The 22,060-nt window shown below is 39.4% G+C and overlaps 1 protein-coding gene across 1 annotated transcript in view; it reads left to right on the plus strand.

Moving 5' to 3' along the window:
* The window catches only part of CDH11 (cadherin 11, type 2, OB-cadherin (osteoblast)), an 80,141-nt gene that overhangs the window by 39,275 nt on the left and 18,806 nt on the right, over window positions 1-22,060 (plus strand). Inside the window, exons 3-4 of the mRNA XM_014942404.1 lie at window positions 558-688; window positions 21,307-21,702. Coding sequence (XP_014797890.1) covers window positions 21,475-21,702 — 228 coding nt within the window. The 5' untranslated portion in view covers window positions 558-688; window positions 21,307-21,474. The remainder of the gene's footprint in view (window positions 1-557; window positions 689-21,306; window positions 21,703-22,060) is intronic.

Below are 22,060 nucleotides of genomic sequence, written 5' to 3' on the forward strand. Positions count from 1 at the left end.
GATGAACTTCTTCCAGGCAAAGACACCTCTTCCTCCTTTTCTCCTTTCCAGTGTCTTACCCTTGATATCCTTCCCCTACTGTAGTGGCAGTTCTGCTTAGTAAAATAATCTACTCCCTTCTCCATCATAATGGTAAAAATACTAATTTTCTAATATGTCTGTAGAGCACTTAGAACCGTTCAAAGCACATCTTGTTGGCTAATGGCATCTGCAGCTGTTAGTTTTTTCCCTACAGCGTGTCTTGCATTGGATAATGTTCCCAGAACAGATTTTTCCAGAGAAACTCTTTGTTTTTTCAGGAGATAACAAAAAAGATGTGAAGGAATTTTGATACAGCCTCCAGCATTTTAGTTATGGGAACATTCTTACAATAGCAAGTCTGTTAAGGTAAAAGCTGTTTATTAATTTTCTCCTTGGAATTCTAAGTGTTATTTAATTGCTAGCCTTTAAACTCTCTTTAGGCTACTGTGACAGTTTATAGGCCAGACTTCAGTTTTCTTTTATTATGGTACCAACATTGCATTGGATTTCTAACAAGCTTTTTTCATTCTTTGCAGCCAGAGCTGAAGGACTGGATGAGTGGCAGCAGGAAGCTCCCATCTGCATTGTCATCCTAGTCTCCTCAAGGGGTATTTCCAATGTCTGGAATATGCTACATCAATTGGCAACGAGTTTCCAGTGGGTGAAGGTAAGTGGTACCTCCAAATGTATCATCTTCGGAGCGATGTCAGATATGCATGGCTGGCCTCTTGTTTCTATAGTGTCTGCAATATTTGTGCAATATAGGGAATATTTTTGCCATGACAAATCCCTCACCTGATGTGTGCTGTCAGCCACTTTTCCTCAGGGACCATAGAGCTTCTCGTGACTGTCGTGACTGGCACTCAGGAGAGCTGGTGCTGCAGGACATGGCCTTAGAGCTGAAACCCTGATGTAACTCCAGTGTATTGTGTAATTGTTCATTTTTGTTAAAACTGAGGGATAGGAGGGTTGTTTTGTTTGGCTTTTTGCCCTAAGGGTTGTCTAGGACCATCCTTCCACGGCTGTAAAGCAGGATTTGATAAGCTGCATTTTTTGCATCACAAAATTTATTTTTTAAAACAAAAGTTTCTAGCAATGTAGCACTGAAGAACAAGAACGTAAGAAATTTTCTAAAATTAGGCTTCCAACTTGATTTTGCCAGTCAAAAAGATTCATGCTTTTCTTATTCTTACTTCTGATATTCTGATTAATTCCGTATTTGGTTTATTTCTCCTGTATTTTGTGCAATACCACTGTGCTTAATACAGCGGCTCAAAATTGTGTCAGAAAAAGAATTTAGTGCTGACTCTTAGGCTTCAGAGGAGGCAACTGTGGAAAGTGTGGAAATAGAGCAGTATGGAAAACCTCAGAGCTAAAAATGGTTATATCTGCTGCTCTGATGCCTTTAATTTTTCCTGTCTTGGGTTTCAGTTGTGCTATTACTGAAACCAGCGATTCCATGGGGGTGAGAATTGTCCGCTTACAGGAGTATCCATGCTTTTTTGACAATTAACACAGAAACAGATTAAATGTAATAGATAACAAATATGTAAATACTGCCGTTTCTGCAGAATCAAAGGCATGATCCCATCTGAATTGTCTGGGATAGAGAGTACAAAGCCAGGATATTAAAGCTCTTTGTCTGGCTGACTCATTCGCGGTTTTTACATTCAGTGCACTCAAGTCCTGCTTGACAGATGCTTCATTTCTGTGGAAATGTCCTTGAATGATGATAATCTTATTTCTGGCAGCCAAATGGGCCGTAGACTTAAACATCCTTGTGAGCAGCGAGGTGGGAGATGTGTTTCTGGTACCCTCCGACTGGTAAGGTGGACTGCGGCAGTCACCCTGGGCTGAGACAGAGTGTTTGACAGTGACACCAAGAGCATTCCATTCAATTTAGGTGGGAAATGAGTGTTTGGTTTGACTGAAGACGTCCTGGTTATGTTTCAAATGGGTATCGAGAAGACATAGCAAAAATATCTTAAATAGTTACGGATTTGGTTTCTCCGAGTCTCCCTCCATGCACAGTTCTGTGAATTCTCTCACCATTTCATCTCGCCTCTTCTGGCATTTTCTTATATCTCACTTCAAGGTTTAGTTCAGGGCTCTTTCTACTCTTCCTGTTCTCCACTTCAGAGCTACACTTCCAAGTGCATTTAATTTTTACAAATTAAAGGACTGTGAGGAATAACCTTAAAGGAAAACTTGAAGGCCCATCACTCTCACTAGCATATGAGATAAGTGAATTTAACAAACCGGGTCCCTATTCAAGTTTGTTTCATGCCTTATCTGAGAAACTGCTGTGTCTATTTTTGTAGGCTTTTTTACATTTCAGAGTTCAAGCAAATAATTTCTGAAAGAAAGCTTCCTGCAGAGTGACTGTGGGATGTTCCCCCTGGTTGGGGTGTGAAGTGCCTCCCTGCAAAAGAGGAGGAACAAGCACCGCTTTTGTTGATTATCATGTAAACTGGGCATCCATATGCTTCTTAAATTCTCTTCTCTTCTTCTGAAGGGTCTTTTTTTCTTAAATTGTTTCCAGCTGTGCCTGTTCAGAAATGCAAATTTCCTGTTACAGTATCTGGATAATCAAAGAGTGGGGAAGGTAAATATTCATGTTTAACTGTTGTTAATGACACAAAGAACACCAGGGCAGACAATGGCACTGTGGGTCACATCTGGAGCTAGAACATAGGCTTGGTCACACAGGAAGGTGGCCAGTGGCTTCCTTAAGTGGGAATATCCTGACCGGAGAATTCCTTCCTGTACTGCTTGGATTTTCTGTACTGAAATTCTAGAGGGAGTGAGAGTAGGCACAACAGATACATTTCTTCTCAATTATATTACCCTGAAAAGCATTATATATGAAGAAAGGGTCCACAGGACCCCCCAGAAAAGAATACTGCCATATTTTAAAAATCCTCTCATATAGGATGAGAAACATAGATTCACGTATTAGATATATAAATCAGTCTTATATAATGTATACCTTACCTCTTTCATATATAACATCCTTTTTACTATTGGTTTTTAATTCCTACGCAGTAAAGACTATAATAGGAAAAATGCAGTATTCCTGACGTAGAAAGTAGATTAAGAAGGAAATTGCTGTATAGTTTTGTTTCTGCACAAATGCCAGGGGGAAAGAAGATTAATTTTCAGTTACTTCGAATCACCCTCCCTTATTACAGTTACGGCACGTTTAATGAGGCCTGCATATCTGAACAGAAAGCATTACACCTCCAATTGCCTGCTTTAACCTGTATTATACGTCTCACTTCCCTTCTACACAAGCAGCCATTTATATAGGTGTTAAGACCTGAATTTTTGAATTCTCAAGTTCAAGCCACAGAATTACAGCCCCGCAAACACCTAGTGTATCTGCAGGATTAGCTTACGGGATGTATTTTTGGATGGATATTGGCAGTCTAAATGAAATAGGCTCACATGTGAGGGCAAAAGCTTTGCTTTTAGTAGGATGATGCTCCAAAGTGCATCCATTCCTTAGGTCCCTCTGAAAGTAAGGCCTGAGAGCAAAATAGTAAGGAGAGCAGTGTGTTTGTGTCAGTCTCGTATCACACGGTCTGTGGAATCGGATGGAGTCTGAATGTGTTGCCTCTGCTTTATTTGGTGCTCTTCAAGACTTGTTTGAACTAAAACACCTTTGGAAGTACTGTTAGAAGAGTTGTAAGGCATATATTCTGGTCAAATAGATAGCAAAGAAAAATGATTATTTTATTATACATTTAAAGACTTCTAAAAGACATTAAATGGGAAAATATGTTCACGCTGCCCTATCTCTTAAAGTCTCAGTATCTCCTAATATGGACATTTTAGATTTTCCTACCTGCTTTTTATAGAGAATTATTTCTATGAAGTACTGTTGCTTTGAAAGAATCTTGACTTTGTTGAAATGTGTAGTTTGTTGTTGGAAACAACTAACTTGTACCTGAGCTGAAATTCAGGTCTCGGTGACAAAAAGCTTGTTTTGGCTCAAATGCTGAGACTCAGGCAGCTCCTGAGGTTCCCCCAAGCCCTGAGATTTGCCGAAGCAAAGGAGAGATTGGCCATCAGAGGAGAAAAAGGCATTAAATGATTGATAAATTGACTAAAAAAACTCACCAAAAATCCAATCACTTGTGAGTCAAAACAACTTCAAATGTTTTGGGTTTAGTAGTAAAATATGTGTTCCATTAAAATAAATTTCTGATAAAATTTCCACAGTTTCCAAAAGCTAAATCAAAGTCATTCAGAAACAATTTTGGTAGGGATTTATTGAGGAAGCTGATGCTGGCTTTAACTATAAATGCTGTCTATAGTTGCCGTTTGGGGCTTTAATAATAGAACCAGCAATAACAGTAGCATTTATTAAAATATACACCATCGTGCCTCCAAGTACAAACACACATCCAGGGCTAGAAAAAGTAAGAATAACAGAAAACTACATTATGTGTCTTGTACATAGATATAAAAAAGATTACTCTGTAGTTAGCCATTCAAAGTTTCATATGCAACAAAAACTGTCTTTAATTCTATTTGGAAGCTAGTTTGCTGTCTCAAACATGGCCATGTTCTGTATGCTATAAAATAAAACAAGATTTAGTATACTTAGTTCTTTTGAGGTATTTAACCAAGCCCCTTACTGCACTGTTAGTCTCAGTTGAAGAAAAACTTCTTAGAAATGGCTCCAGTATCTTTCAGGAATACTTGCTAATATGATCATGCAAACATATGCAATTTATGTGTCTTTACTAATCGGTATAAACACTAATAAAGTCACACAAGTTGTGATTGGTAAAATCTAATGTAATGCAAAGGATTTTCCCCACTTTATTCCTGACAACCTGCATTTGCAACCATTCAGTTACTTTATTTTAAAATGGCTTTTCAATTACATTCTAGTGCTTTAGGGGAAAGCCTTTTGACAAAGGCATGACATAAACCATTTATATTGCAGCTCCATCATGGTTCCCATAGCTAAACTAGACTGGACAGTTCATTAAAAAGAAAAATTAATAGTACAAGGTTGCAGGGAAACAATAACAGATTATGACTGGCCTGTGGCAGCCCACTGAATTCATGTAGTGGAATAAAAATGATTCCCCTGTCTCATAAATGAAGGTTTGTTCCAAGGTTTTAGGCAAAGTCTATACTTCTGTTCCTTTACAGGAAAAAGCTATATAGTTTCTTGTCTATACTTTCTATTACTTTGTAATTCCTGCAGAAGATTAATAGGTACTCTTTTGGGATGGAAAGCACATATTTCATTATACTTTGAATACATAATCACAAACATAATCTAGAAGGGAATAGAACAGAACACACTAAACAGCTCCATCAAAGAAAAAAATAACCTTCTTGGAGATGGGCAGAGGGGCAAAGCGGGAGCAGAATCAAGACCCATCCCATCTTCTCTTATCTAAGGTGGTAACTGCTTTAGACCAGTCTAAAATCACTGTACTTCAGTGCTGCAAAACCAAAGGATTTGGGATTCAATGGCATTTCTTTTAGGTCCATTACCTCTACCTGTGTAGCATCGTCTGTGATTTATCTCTTGCTTAAGATTGTTCTTAAAGCTATAACCAAGTCCCTGTGGCCTCTTTCTCGATGTTACTGCATATTTTCCTAATTTCCTCAGATTCATGGTTCAGATTTTCTGTATAATTCTGGTATGTGTAGCAAGTACACATACGTTAATGTTGAAATCTGAGTTTTATTATGGTAACGCTATAAATTCCTGTCTCAGAAGATATTTCAAACAATATGGGCTCTGGGATGCATTAACCATTTCTTTTGGCCGGTGGCCACAACCTTCTAATGAATTTAATGGGATAACAGGAGAGGCCAGAAAAGGGGGAGTCTGAGCCAATGCAGTGTTTGGAATCAAATACAGGACTGACCCTCTGGGGTATTACCCAGTTCTGTTTATGAACACAATGCTTTTAGAAATAACACCCTAAAATACTGAAAAGTCATGGCTATGGGGTCTGATCCCCTTGTACTTTTACAGGTTTATAGCTACTTTTATGAGAGAACTTGGGAACTTGGCCTCCCATTCTGCCTTCTCTCCTCCCAAAATAGAAAACCAGAATATGTAACCTCCAAAGTCTGGTCACTCAGAGGGGCCTCCTGGCTGTCTTGGCTTAGTTCCATGCTCTGAGCTATATTTTGTGATCCGAGGCTCCACTGAAGCAAAAATAGCCAACCAACCAACCAGCCAACCAAAAGACTCTCCCTCGACCTCCTGAGCTGTTTTCGTACTTTGGCTGCGGGCAGCGTGTAGAACTCGCAGCGTGTTGGAGGGAAGATTATTTCTCTTAATTTTTAAAGGGAATTTTAAAGCTCTCCCTAAAGAGCTGTTCATCTCGAGAGCGGGTACGCGCTGCAACTCCACCGCTGTCTGCTCTCCTGCTGCCGTGGCCAAAGGTACCAGTTCCCTCTTCTCTGCCCTGCGTAAGGCACAGGGGAACGGCCCCGTCCCAGGGAGGAGTCTTTCAGGGAATCACGACAACTCACTCTGAGGAGAGCTCAACAAAGGCTGTGTTGGGCTGTTTCCCAGTCAAACCAGTGACCCAGCGGTTACTCGCAGGATGAACAGAGTAATGCAATGGTTGTGCATTCATGAAACCTCGCGTCAAACGGAATGGCCTTGTAGATCAGTAGTGATTTCATTTGCTGAAAAAGGGCTTTCATTTAACGAATCTAAAGATCAATTAAATATTTAAGTGGGAAAGCTTCCCAGCAAAGAACAGAATGGTAATGGCTTTTTTAATAACTGTGAAACCCAACTCTCCTCGGCAGAGGTTGGTGCTCTCTTGGCCCAGTGGTTGTCCATGCTCCTCATCTCCACACCTTGCACTTTCTTTATTGTTCTGTAGTTCCACATCCCATCCCCTTTTAGGGTGAATGGTGTGGTTTAGCTATAGTGAATATTGTCCTTTCTTTTCTGTATTATCTTTATAACTGGTTTTGTGTAGCTTCTGAGGTTGCATCCATTCCATGGCTGGTAGGTGACCCCTGCTGAGCAGTTCACAGCCCTGGGGCCTCCGCTCCTGTCTTGTACCTGGACTTTCAGATCTCCTATCATCCTGTGCCCCTCTATGCTGCATTCTGTGCAGGGGTCACAGCGTGTTCTGTACAGAATAGTGAATTGTTATCTATACATTACAAATATATACATAAGCCAATGGTATTAGATTAGATATTAGGAAGAAATTCTTTGCTGTGAGGGTGGTGAGAGCCTGGCCCAGGTTGCCCAGAGAAGCTGTGGCTGCCCCATCCCTGGAGGGGTTCAAGGCCAGGTTGGATGGGGCTTGGAGCAACCTGGGCTGGTGGGAGGTGTCCCTGCCCAGGGCAGGGGCTTGGAACTAGATGATCTTTAAGGTCCCTGCCAACCCAAACCATTCTATGATTCATTGATTCTATTACAACACAACACCCAAAGCTAAGCAGAAAACCAAAACAAATTAGGCAATAGTCACCTGGTCCTTAGAGAACCTGCTACAGCCAAATAAACTAACCCAAACCAAGCCCCAGGTAGGCCAAAACAAGTCCCCATGAGGTCTGTCAAGGCTCAGCAGGTCCAGAGGCTTGTGCTGTCAGCATCACACATAGCCCTTGGCGTTTTCCAAGCAATGGTAATGCCATTTCACTGCCTTACAAAGCTCTGCAATTATAGCAAGTTCATGTTACACACGGAAAATTATTTTTTACACTAGTTAATTAAGCCCCATCATTGAATAAGTATTTAGTAAACATTCATAATAACAGTCTTACTCTTACATAGTCATTCGTGTCACGCATTGTTGTTGGGTTGTTAGAGCTGTGTTTACAAATAGCATAGTATAGCAAAAGTGTCTGCGTATGACCTTCATAATGAATACTTCCTGCTTATTATATCTATTTATCATTCTTTGGGTCTGATTCTAAGCTCACTTACTGAAGCTTAAGCCAGAAGGCCTCCACAAAATTTGCACCGAGAATTTAAAAAAAAAAAATCATGGTAAGTTTTTTAAGGCAATGTTTACCCTGACAGCCATTACATTGGAACAAGAAATACGCCTGTCTGTTCAGAAAGATGTTCCCAGTTCTTGGATGAGTCCCCAGATCCACTTTCTCCAGCTGGTGTCTGTCTGGTGCTTTATTCTCTCTGACCACTGGATTTCCAGGAAGCTATTTTTGATTGTAGGTGCAGTACAAATGGTACCAAATCATTCCTTTTCCTTTTGCTCACTCTTGTGAGTTTTTTTGAGTCAGAAACACTGTCTTTTGGTCTTCAAAGTGGTAAGAAAATACAGGGTTAGTATAGCAGAGTACTGTATCACTATCCTTGGTGTGATATTGTAAAGACACCATAAACAAATTAAAATACTAATCTATATGGGTTAGTCTTATGCAACCTTATATTAGTTACTCTCCCATTGAGTATTCAGCATTATGCACAAAGGAAAACATACCCAGTGAGGTTTTGTATAGGCTTTTAAATGAAAAACTCCAGATTCTTTGTAATGTGAAAAAAACGAGCAAGCATCAGTATTACATTAAAATTCTGTGAAGTCTGAAGTACCAGAACAAGGTAGGGAGTTCTGTCAGTCTGTTCTGATGGTTAAATCAGGGGATCCCAGGGGCTACTTAGCAGGGCTATGGCAAATTTCCACAAATAACAGGGAAATCTTTAGCAAAGTTAAAAAAAACTTAATCTGAGAAAAAAAAAATAAACAAAACTCATTGTATACTTGACACACTGCAACTAACAATTTTAGCCTGACTTGTAAGCAAGAGGAAAAGTAGAGATGAAACATAAAATGACGTATTTGGAAATTACTTTGAACCATGAAAGCCCCATTTCTCTCTATCAAAGATGAAAAAATTCACACAGAGGAGAGGTATTTGATCTGATGAATTGCCATACACAGAACCTTCTTTAACCCGGTCTCCAAAGCCTCACGCTCTTGCAAACATGATGTATTTGTGCTCACATGGAGAGTGCCATTTCATACAGTACTCCTGCTCATTAGTCGTGGGCTTTCAGTCACCTTCATCTTGTCCACCAGCTACTCGCTTCTAACATGGTAATTTGAGCTTCTGGCTCACACTGGCTCTCGTGGGCTTAAGGCATATGGTCTTTAAAAGCTTTCTATTGACACAACTTCCATTTTCTTTCTCTGTGCACTCCCAAGACTGTCAGCAGTCATTTTAGTTTATTTCTTATTTCAACCGTCAAGTCGACATTTCCTTTACAGAAACTAAGAATGTCCAAAGTTTCTAAGTATTCCATCTTTCTTCCAATAAGTCTAACAAGTACCAACGTATTTAGAAAGATTATGTTTGGTGACAGACTCTCTCATCTTTCTTTACCCTAATAGTTCTTTTTCCAAAGAAAACATAATTACTCCAAGAGCAATTTATTTAATTACCATTATGGGAGACTTCAAAGGAAATTGGTTGGATTGAAATAGTGTTATCACCCTGGCAACTTTTTGAGAAGAACATTTTGGTAGAAAATATACTGAATGTAAGGGTATGTTTAATGTGAAAAAAAATGCTTAATCCTCTTCTTTTGACTGAAGCTTTCAGTCTTATAAATATATGTGTGTATATATATATACACACACGTTTGTTAATTATTTTTAATATTGTTATTGACCTCTTTTTTCTTTTATGAATATAAATTCTTTCCCCTGTACGTGCCACACATTAAGGTCATTCTATCCAAAAATTATACTGTTTCAGACCAGCAGTTCTACCAAGTGGTACCAAGTGTCAGATTCTTTTCCTGTTTCTTTTTCACAAGCCCATGTTTAAGTAACATTTTGCTGGTCTTCCTTAGGGAAAAACCTATCTGTTATTGATTTGGAAGCTAAAGCTTTACCTGACTGGACACATGTTCATTAACATTCAAGTACTTTTATACTGTCCCATTGGTTAAAAAAGGCGTTGGTGATGTAAGATGCAGAAATCAAAGATTGATGATCTGAGGTGCAGGTAAATGCCACAGGTTCTGATTATTGCACTCTTAAAGTCAAGACTTGCCCTTGACATCAGAGAAACGGTGGCAAAATGTATTTATATCTCCAAAGCATGTAATACACGTCCAGAAAAAAACAGTCTAGTTAAGCAAATGCCCATTTTTGCCCATTTCCCATAGCCAGCGTTCTGTGGAACATGGGTTTCTGAAACTAGGGCTTTTATGCAAGAGCAGCTATAGGTTAAAGGTATTTAAATTTTGCCTCTTTGGCATGATATCATGGCACCAAACATTGTTCCAACTGTAGCAAGGCACTGCCTTAAAACTATTGCTATTAATGGTTTCTTTTAGAAGGACAGAAATGAAGTGTTTTGTCACAATCACCTGTAATTACAGGTCAGAAATAGTGCCAGTCCCTAATCTCTGGGGTGTGTTCGTGTTTCCTAAGATCAGTTTGAAATATGTAATGAGCAGGTTTAACTCAAAATTAATTACATTCTTGCAAAATATACTGAATCATTTGGCCTTTTTTGCAAATGTATCATTTGCATGAAAAAAACAAATGTTAATCGCAAGCTGACAAGCCTGTCTTCTTTGTGCTATTTATATGCTTAGCATCTAACTGCATCACCTTAGCACCTCTGGTTGCATTTTTGTTTTGTATCATAGTATTTTGAATTGTATCTTTGTCCTTATAGCTTTGGAGCACTGAAATACAGATCTACAGACCTGCTTTGTGCTCAGAGCAGGTCAGGCTGTGCAGGAAGCCAAAGGGAAGGTTGTACCTACTGAAGGTGCTGTTTTCTTTGTGTTTGTTTGTTGTGGTTTGTTGTTTTTTTTTTTTATTAAATGAAAATCTTCTATGGTGAATACTTACAGGACATCTCAGAAGATACTCATGCAAATATTGTTTGAATTATAATCATCTTGTGAGTTAATGAATTGTAAATAATAATACAGATTTGCAGTTTCAGTGCTTTCAGTTCTAGCCTCCCATTAGGTACTTCAACAGTGATGGTCTCCTTTATTAGAGCTATTGATGCTGATTAGGAATGTGTTTGAATATTCTGATGTTATTAGCTTATTGAGCCAAAATAGGTCTTTTCACAGACAATCTCTGCCTGTGACAAAACAAATTATTTATACAAAAAAATCTCAAAGTGGGTTTTATGCTCTCCATGGAAGAAATTTGGACTAAACTGGAACAGTTGAGCAAACTTTCAAAGAGAACTTCCATGTGCATGGCTGAAGGACCTGAACTCTTCCCTCTGCAGCTCCATGAAAACTGAGAAAAGAAGGCTCTTTGATGAGAAATTTAGCTCTCACCTTTCTTTCTCTAGCAAATGAGTTAGAAAAAGAAAGAGACTCTTAGTAATTCACTAACTTGTCAAGTTTTCTGAAGATAAGTGTTACAGAGAATCTAATTACGTGAACCTCTCCAAAGGAGAGTCACACTGGTTGCTAGGCTTAGACAGGCTGCTGGCGGGGCGGTTTGCGTGCGCTTCTCAAGTGGCAATCTTTTATCAAAAACTTTCCTACTTGAGGGAGACCAAATTGAAGGGCACCAGGGGATCGAGCAGTCTGGTAGAATGATACTGGAAGTGGAAAAGTGTTTTCTAGAGGAACACATTGGTCGTACAAAGACCACACAAGATGCTCTAACAGTTCGTCATTCCAGCAGCGCTGCTGAAGCTGCCTCTAGAAATGAAGCTGTAAGAGGAATATCAGGGTTTATATTTATATGTCTGATTGCGTGGAGGCTTTCAGCCCTTCAGCAAGAGACTGTAGATCAGAACAGAAATGGATTGCGTGTTGGAGTTCCTTCTGGTTTGGGTTGGTAGCTGCGCGGGCCTGCCTGTAGTCATTAGTTTTTGATGGGTTTTCAGTTATCACTCTTAAATCTTGCCTTTCTGTCTCATTTTTGGCATAAACCAACAAGACCATCACTCACAGCACAAGTGCTACTTAGCCATTCAGAAGTATAGATTCTTAGAGAAAAATAATCTTCAGGGCTGGCTTAGCGTGTAAGTCCAGCATTAGTAGTTGGAAGGAAGTTGACTTTCGTTGTCATTTGTATCCCCCTTGTGCTGTCGTTTACAGCCACTTAAATAATAGCAATCTGTATTGAAAGTGGCGTGGACATTGGCTGTGGCTACATTGGCCTTTGAGTATACAGGAAATTATGAGAGTTCCAGTTTGTCTGAGATGCACAAGAACACAATTACTATTTAAAACAAACTCTACCAAGAGCTTAGTCATTACTTCAAATGACTCTATCAATCACCGTGTTCTTTAATAAGACTACCTTTCTTATGCTACTTGTTTTCCTGTAGAGTTTAAGCTTAAAAACAGACAGCCTCTGTCACATTTATCTTAAGTGGATCTCCCCAGGGCAGCAAGTAAATGTAAAACTCTGTTTACAGCCATTTTTCATTTCCCAAGCCTTTTAATATCACTCTCTCAGGCTTATTTCTGTGTCATTCACTTCATAATGTACTAAGTTGTCTTCCTACTTTCTCCTGCTTTGTATGAGGTACACCAAATGACAATTTAGTTCTTCTTGAATGAGTACAAATTAAATCAAAGCCTGGTGAAAATACTTTCCTTCTGTGATGATTTCAGAGGTGGATACTGAATGATATATCACATCGTATTAGTCAGGAGGTTATTTTTCTTCCTCTTTCTTGCAAAATTACTTCTATTTTCAAAGAGCCATCATTTTATGGTTTTGTCCGTGGTTTCCTAATACTGATTCTCAAAGCTGCTACAGGGAAATATGGCTACATTTCAAAAACTATTCTTTGGAGCAGCTGGGGATTACTGGCTTTAAGCATCTCAGTAATCCAATACTGTGCTATAGAACATAATTTAAAAATGCAAAGGATTAAGATTTCCTTTCATAGGATTCTACAGAACTCAGAATAGGATTCTACAAAACTTACTTAGCATTTTTAAGGTAACTTCTATGCCTAAAGATGAAAATCGCCAGTTCTGTAAAGACTTTATTTATCTACTTAGTACATTCAAATCTTGCCATGACCTAGAATCCCTCTGCAGTAGGGTATGCCTAGAATCCTGGCATATCATCAACTCATGGAATGGTTAGAGTTGGAAGGGACCTTAAAGATCATCCAGTTCCAACCCCCCTGTCCTGGGCAGGGACACCTCCCACCAGCCCAGGTTGCTCCAAGCCCCCTCCAACCTGACCTTGAACCCCTCCAGGGATGGGGCAGCCACAGCTTCTCTGGGCAACCTGGGCCAGGCTCTCACCACCCTCACACCAAAGAATTTCTTCTGAAGATCTAATCTAAATCTCCCCTCTTTCAGTTTAAAAGGGTTACCCCTTGTCCTATCCCTCCACTCCCGGGCACAGAGGTAAGACTGACATATATTATATTATAGACATTATATATATGCACTTAGCTCTGCAGAACTGCAACCTCAGATTATAGTCCTTTACAACTGCAAAACAGAAGAATATGAATTGGAGGAGTGTGAGGTTCTCATTATTTAGTGGAATAACTAAGAGAACTTTTTCCTCAAGTATCTTTAAATATGAAAAATTTCCTTTTCTGGACTAAATACTTTTGTCTCATAAGACTAATTATGTTTTGTGAATGACACAAAAGACTTTATATCAATTTGCATTCAGATGAGGGTTATTTGCTGTTCGCTCCAGTGAGACCTGAAATACGCTTCAAGAAGAAGAGAGATTGGGTTTTTGAGAAGGGCTCCCAGGGAGTTAGTTGCTGGCGGTCTGTTTGAGAATTACACACTGGGAAAAATGAGATTTACCAGTTACATATACAGCATGAAAATCTTTTCCTGTATCAGAGATCACAGCTCTTGTCTTTTAAACAAAATGTTTTACATTAGATTACTGCATATTGGCCTTTAATGCTTGATTCCCAGTACAGACATACAGGCATTATTAGTTTAATAGGTTTAGTCATATTCCTAAGGTCAGTTTGCTGGGTATGGACTCCTTTAGATTTTAATTTTCCTATTTTGTCTGTGATGAGTAAGGGCCGTGGTCCTGGCATGAGGGGAAGCTCTGCTGGTGTATGAACAGAGCTCTATGTCCTAGTGCTGCCCTGGGAGAAGGGGTTCATTGGAGGAAGCAAAAATCCATCCTCTTATGGGATGCTTTCCTGACTGGAAAGATAAGCATAAAGCTGCTGGGGTGCAGCTGAAAGGCAAAAAAAAAAAACCCTGGTGCTGTCTCACCCTCCAGTTCCCTCCTTCTATTTAAAGCAGACCTTGCAAATGATGATATGCCACTGTTGCACCTTTCTCAATTCTGCGTATCATCTAAGAAGTAGCTCTATCAAGGGAAAATCAGGCATGCTCTAGTTCCAGCGAAAAAAGGCAGGAATCCTAATTCTAGTCTTGTCCAGATTTCGGGTACCTAGGATCTCACACAAAGCCTGGGGTTTTTTTAAGGACAAAAGTATTTATTTTAAGAACTGGCTTTGCTGTATGTATGATGCAGACTAGATGTGCTGTGTGGCAGATCTTGATACTTTGCATACCAGTTTATCGTAAATACAACGAGATGCCTTCTTTTCCACAAGTATGTCGTGCAGTGAGTCTGAGCTAAAAACTATTCAAAGATTGGTCTGATAGTGCAGCACAGTTTAAAATCAGAAAACAATTGAGAGAATTAAGTTAAATGTGGAAGGTACTGATTCTAGGTGGTTTATCTTATTTCATCAACAAAAGGGACCAGACTATTTGTTAACCTTTATGTACCGTATTCTTGAAATCAGTCAAGGAAGAGGACAAACCTTTGTTAAACAGGAAAAAGGTAAATTAAAAAGAGATGTGAGGTTATCAAGATGTACAAAATTTATGATTAGGGCTGAATAGTTTTTTGCTGCAAGAATTCGTATCCTTCAGAAATATTTTCATATTAATTTATATAAATTTCTTGAAAATACTTTGGTATCAGTTATTTGAATATAGCAATCTACCAGAGGATAAGACTATATGCCAGACTGAACTCCTGCCTTCACACTGCTGTGCGTGCCCTTACCAGTGCACATGGGTAATGAACAGTTGGGCACAGAACTATTCCACATCCCTCAATTCATGTATTTTATTAAAAATTCCCCAAGTAGTTACACTCATGCTATGCCCTGAAGATAAACCAGTCTGGGCTCAGTGGGACTCGACTGATGATTGGATCTGGAAATCTTTTTCCTACCTTCTTTCCATGAGAACTGCTCATTTTTCCTGACCCCGCTTACAGTATTGGAGGAGGAAAGGCTCTTGGCCTCCCATCTCAGTTAGACCATGGAGCGTGAGCCCGGGGCTGCTCAGAACAGCCCTGCCCCAAAAGCAGAGAAATGCCCGTTTCTCGTTAGCGTCGCTGTTGCTGATTGCAGGGAGCAGAACCCCTGCCTCTCCCTGCTCCGTGGGCAGCGGGGGCTCAGCCCAGAGCACTCTGAACTCCACAACTAATATGATCCAATATTTATTCTGCCATTAAAAAACTATTCGTTTCCTTGTCTGACGATAAAATTATTGTAAAATAAATCATTCATCTTTTCAGCTAATTCTAATTACAGCTAAAATCTCATTTGGACTGGGAGTTTGCTATATTTACTTGATACTTTTGCAAAACATTTCAGAACATAATCATCCATTATTCTATTGCTACACTGTGCTCTTGACTGCTTTCTGCCAAGTGTATTCCTGAGAACAATTGCTATTTTAATGTATCATCCAGAAGTTATGGCCTAGACAAATCGGAAAAATTGTTTAGTCTATTATAATTTGGCATATGGTCATTTAATAGCGCGCAGGAAGTCAGCATGAATGTTTGGGATTATTTTTGCTATAAATATAATGAAAGAAATTTAAAATTGGCTAGACTTCACTTCCGCGACTGGTCTTGTCATTAAAATAATCTTTGCTGGCTCTTTATTTTTGTCTGTTACTCATCCTTACACAGTCCTTCAAATTGGTGTGTGAAGTTTAGTAGGGAGACTTTTCAGAGCAGCCCCTGGGAGCTGGGGTCACCCCTGGAACCACCTCCCTGCGGGGTCCCTGCCCTACGAGGGTGCCTGGGGAGAGGGAACTATGTGCTGTCGAGCGGTCGAGCCCCTGGCTCCTCCCCGTGCCATAGTCTGTGGACATGGGTGTATCATTTTTCAGGTTCATGAGAGATGTCTTCTTAATTAGTTGAATAACGTATTTCCATTAGGAATATTGATGGATTTTATTTTCTAACGGTAGAAGACCCGTAGCAACCACACGTACAAACCATAGCCATATCACCTGTGATGCCAGAAGTGCCCGGACAGCATGTCCTCACAGTTATTTAGGGAGATTTCTGTGTCCATGTGTCCATGCTGTGTATGCACCTCACCCTGTATGTAGTTTTTCAGCCTGTGGACAGATGCAGTGTAACATCTCTCACTCCTGCACACCTTACGTGGGCAGCGTTTGGGAACCTCCTTGTGTTCTCGTGCCTCTTGGATGGGGTTTGATCTCCTGTGGTGGCTGCTTAACTCTTCTTCTCCCTGTATTCCCAGTAGAGCTATTGTTCAGTACCAAAATTGCCAGTGTTTGTGTCTATGCAGGTAAGACATGGTAATGGAATTCTTTCCTTTGAGAAGAAGGTCCTTCTTAGTTCAAACCTGGCGTCTGCTACGTTTAAGGATGTGGGAAGCAGATTTTTTTTTTACAGATTTCTTAGGAAAACTTAGGATTTCAAAATTACATGTTCTGCAATTCTGACCAACAATGGAAAAAAATCAGGATGTTGCAATTTGGTCACTGCCCAGGGAGCTTCATCTTGCTGTGGCTGAGGAGTACAGTCTATGTGCAGAAACAACAACAATGTTGAGGATATCTCCAAGATTGGTTTTTTTTGTAAAAGTCTAGAACTGTTCCCAGCAGATGTGCTGCAGAGAATCTGCAGACACTTTGAGCAGGAGTCCAGCCAGCTGTGGCGATTGCTGTCCTCACATCTGTATTCCATGCTCACTGGATTAGGAGGTATTTTTCCACAAGAGAAAAGGAATTGCTTTATAAATTGATCAGCTCTTTTCCCGTATCTTCTGCTTGAAGAAGTAGGAAACTGTAGGCTTGGAGCAGCTGAGGTAACGTTAAAATGTTTGAAACGTTTTAAGTAGATTGTTTTGGAAAAAAAAGGCTTCCTTTCTTGTTAATAACACTGCTCCGCTCTTTGTTGAAGTTTAGTTTAGCTTTAACTTAAGAGCATCTCATGCACCTTTCTTTTTAGGAAGAAAGTAGTTTGTAAAAAGCCAAACTGTGGTCGTTTTGAATGTAAGTAATTTCATAGATGTCAGTGGAACCCTGTAGATTTATTCTATGAGCTTTTCTTATGCTGATGGGAGTCAGAGGGCTTCCTGCTGTGGCAACCACTGGGCTACTGCCGGGTGAGAACTTGGGATGGGGGGAGGTGAGGGGGGCAGGAGGATGCCGGGGACCTCATTGCTGGCAGCTTGAGCTTTCATTGCAGCCTCTCTAGCAGTAGGTCACTTAGTAAAGAGCCAACTTGGTATCGCTCCCATCGAGTCCTTTCCCATTATAACTCAAACCATACCATAAAACGCCTTTGTGATTAATTTTTTTATAGCCCAGGTGGTGGATCAGAGGTAATAGTTTCTCTTGAAGACATGTAGCCTTCCTGCTTCCTCTCTATACCTATATAAGCAGAGGAGAAATGAAAAGTAGCCAACAATTTTTGCTTTTAATCCTTCTTAGGAAATTAAGCATGGATATGTGATTAATGTTTTGTTTCCAGCCCTGCACACTGGCATAGCTGATAACCAGCAGTGTGTGTATCAGCTTGGCTCTGCCATTATTGTTAAGCATCTTTATAAACTGTTTACCGATTTACATAACGGTATTGAGAAGTTTGGGAATAACGGTCATATTTGTTTGCTTATTTTCATTGTTGAGATCATTATGTGATGTTAATGAAGAATAATTATCAGTGAGGTTAATTTTCCAACGCATCCAAAATCTATTATTGTAAGCAGTTTACACATAGGGTTTTTATCACACAGCAAGTTTAAAATCGCGCAGCTGTTGAGGCAAACCTTCCTGTTTCATTTCTGTGCTGAGCACGTTTGGAGCTCAACAGCCCAAGAGCCCAAGCACCAGTAAGTGCTGCACACGAGTGAGGTTCTGTAGATCCCCATAGCAAGTCTACTTGTCCGGCCTAATTATCTACACTGGGCCTGGCATTGGAGGCTCAAAGGCCACCCCGTAGCAAACCACATCCCAACCAGCAGTGCCATCCCTTCACTGAATGCCATTAGGACACAGGCTCAGCGGCCTTAATACGTACAATTTGGTCACATCAATACATTTCTGTAGACAAAAGAGGTAACTGAAGAGCCTGCTTGCTGTGGGGTAAAATTTACACCTGCAACAAGGAGGTAAATCCAGAGGTGTTTATTAAACAGGACAGGATAACTCATCTACGTCTGTGAGATAAGTAGAGAATTCGATGGGTTGTATTTTAAAAAGACTTACTATGGTTTAATGAAGTTAAATGATAGGGAAGCTTGGGAAGTAAATACTACACTTCTAAAATTTTTTAAATTTTTTCTTTGCAAAACTGGGGGTGAAAACAGTGTCCTTTCCTTTTAGAATTAACCATTATCATAATAATAACTAGTGTTGAAAGGCCTTGCATATTTAAGCCACTTCAAGTAGAGAATTTGATGGGTTGTATTTAAAAAGACTTACTATGTTTTAATGAAGTTAAATGATAGGAAAGCTTGGTAAGTAAATACTACACTTTTAAAAATTTTTCTTTGCAAAACTGGGAGTGAAAAGAGTGTCCTTTCCATTTAGAATTAACTATTATCATAATAATGACTACTGTTGAAAGGCCTTGCATATTTAAGCCACTTCCAAAATAGGTTAAATCTCAATTTTCAGGTCCTTTTAAGACCTGCCTTACTTTTACCTCCACAAAATTAAGATACAAAATGAGCTCTAAAACCACAGACCTACTGCCCCACGCTTCAAACACACATCTTGTCTCAGAATAAAAGCATTTTTCTGACCAAAACAATAGAAATTGTGTTCTTTGTCATGTCTTCCATGCTATGAGTTATCTGTGACATCTTACAACAATAGTACAAAATTAAATGGATACACCTAATGTTGTACGTAATAAATAGAGTTAGGAAAGCCAGATTATGTGTGACTTTCATTTAATTCATGATGCTGGAGCTGTTTTGATGTTATAATTGAGATAAGTTCCATTTTCAATAAAATAAAAATTAAAAATTAGCTTTTTTTAAGGAAATAAAACCAAATATTTCATTCTTTATTTATGAATTATTTATTTATAAACCCCTTTGTATCCTTTGTGTTGGGTGTGTATTTTGATGTAACTGTGCAAAGGGAGGACATGGATGGTCAGGGTTTGAGAGAAGCATCCCAAGGTGAGTGGGTGTGGAACTAGTGAGCTCTTCCGCAAAACTGGGAGTGAAAAGAGTGTCCTTTCCATTTAGAATTAACTATTATCATAATAATGACTACTGTTGAAAGGCCTTGCATATTTAAGCCACTTCCAAAATAGGTTAAATCTCAATTTTCAGGTCCTTTTAAGACCTGCCTTACTTTTACTACTCCACAAAATTAAGATACAAAATGAGCTCTAAAACCACAGACCTACTGCCCCACGCTTCAAACACACATCTTGTCTCAGAATAAAAGCATTTTTCTGACCAAAACAATAGAAATTGTGTTCTTTGTCATGTCTTCCATGCTATGAGTTATCTGACATCTTACAACAATAGTACAAAATTAAATGGATGCACCTAATGTTGTACGTAATAAATATAGTTAGGAAAGCCAGATTATGTGTGACTTTCATTTAATTCATGATGCTGGAGCTGTTTTGATGTTATAATTGAGATAAGTTCCATTTTCAATAAAATAAAAATTAAAAATTAGCTTTTTTTAAGGAAATAAAACCAAATATTTCATTCCTTATTTATGAATTATTTATTTATAAACCCCTTTGTATCCTTTGTGTTGGGTGTGTATTTTGATGTAACTGTGCAAAGGGAGGACATGGATGGTCAGGGTTTGAGAGAAGCATCCCAAGGTGAGTGGGTGTGGAACTAGTGAGCTCTTCCTCTGTGGCTGGAGTTACAGAATGTGACAGAGGTTCAAGCTTTTCTCATCTTCACATGTGCTCTGCTACAAATACTATGTGTCAGAGCTCCTTATTTCTCATTAAAAAAAAATCATTCTGATTTCAAGAAGATGGTAGCATGTATTTCTACATATGCCTGTATGAATTGCAGAGTAGTACAGCATGTTACAGTGAAGGCTGAAACAAACAATGTAGGGACCTTGTAAAAATTGGCTGTTCTGTTAAGATTGAAGGAGAATATAATGGAAACCCCAGGGATAAGTCAAAGTGGACTTTATGATGGATTGGTGGCTGCTGGAGGTGGAGACCTTCGTGCAGGTTTCACTGTATTATGCAATTTCAGCTTCAAATATTAATTCTGACCTAGTGTTTTAGAAAATATTAGAAAGTAAGAAATCAATATAATTCTGGTCATTTAACTCACAGGGAAAGCAGGAATAAATAGCTGAATCAATTGTTATATTATCAAAAGTATCTGAATATGTTTGTATTGGTTTATGGCATTTATCCTCACCTGCACAAAGCCAGCAGAACTGGCAATCGATGCTGCTTCCCCGCTCTGATGACTCGATGCTCAGAGGGAGGCAGAAGGGGCTACTTCAAGGGTCTAAATGGAAAATGTAGGTCCTTGGAGTTGTGTCAGGCACTGCTCCTGCCCAGAAAAACACAGGGGGTTATTTTCAGCATGAAAATCTGTTGGTCATGAAAAGGCCTTTTCACAGGCATGTGTTGAAATATTCCATTCTTGATAAGCAAGTATCTTGGTATCTATCTTATATTTAAACCTATGGCTTAACAGCTTATATCTAAGGCTTATATCTAAGCTCCAAAGAGGGCTTAGACATAAATTAGGTATTTCTACAGTTACCTTGCATCTTGGGCTAAATCTATTTGGAAGGATCATGAGAAAATATGTTTCTCTATCTTTCAACTTCCAAATGAGTGCTCTGATGAGCAAGTCAGGAGATTCTGCAGGGTGTAGTTACACGTAACAAACACCTATATGCTCATTACTCATTATTTCATAATTCTTAATATATTTTAATCTTATTATCTTTATATTTTCCAAGGTAGCCCTCATTGTATTTTGCTTAAGAAAAAAAAGACTGCACCTCGAAGACATAAAAGAACTGACGATCCTCTCCGTTTTACTTTCTTTCAGGAATTGAGTTGGGAAGCTGCAGAGCATTAAAGGGATGTGCTTAATGCGTGGTGGCATCCTATGTGCAGGACATTTTATCTAAAGCTTTTCAGCAGCCCCAAACTTGTTGGCTTCCAAGGTGGAAGGGGTAGATCCTTGGATACTCCTGTGCCTACAAAATAACCAAAAATGAAGGAGGACAATTGTTTACACGCTGCTCTCATCTGCCTGGGCATGCTGTGCTACAGCCAGGCCATCACTGCAGAAAAACTGAACCACACACGGCCATCGCTCCATGGGCACCACGAGAAAGGGAAAGAAGGGCAAGTTCTGCATCGCTCCAAAAGAGGCTGGGTGTGGAATCAGTTCTTTGTGATAGAAGAGTACACGGGGCCAGATCCTGTGCTCGTAGGAAGGGTAAGAAAGAATTTCTTTTTCATTCATCAGTTAGTAGTAGGATTTTGTGAGTTGCTTTTTTTCTTGCCATTACTTCTCTGTTGTATTACCTGCTTCTTGAGCAGCTACTTACTCACCTAGAATTAATCGTTTTATTGAAGCTCAATTAAGGTGCTAAGCACAATACTACCTAGGAGAAGACAGATTTTTCCCTTGGCCTCAGCAGTCGTTGAACAAAGGTGTGTAAGCACAACAGCAAGAACCACAGCAACGACTTGAGCAGCAATAGGTCTCAAGAATATGTGGTGTCGTTCTTGGGTCTTTAAAAATAGTAATTAAAAATGTAATGCTTAACCAAGCAGCTCAGTAAAAACGTACA

This window comes from Calidris pugnax, unplaced genomic scaffold (genome assembly GCF_001431845.1).
Source record: "Calidris pugnax isolate Ruff unplaced genomic scaffold, ASM143184v1 scaffold28, whole genome shotgun sequence".
Lineage (NCBI taxonomy): Eukaryota > Metazoa > Chordata > Aves > Charadriiformes > Scolopacidae > Calidris > Calidris pugnax.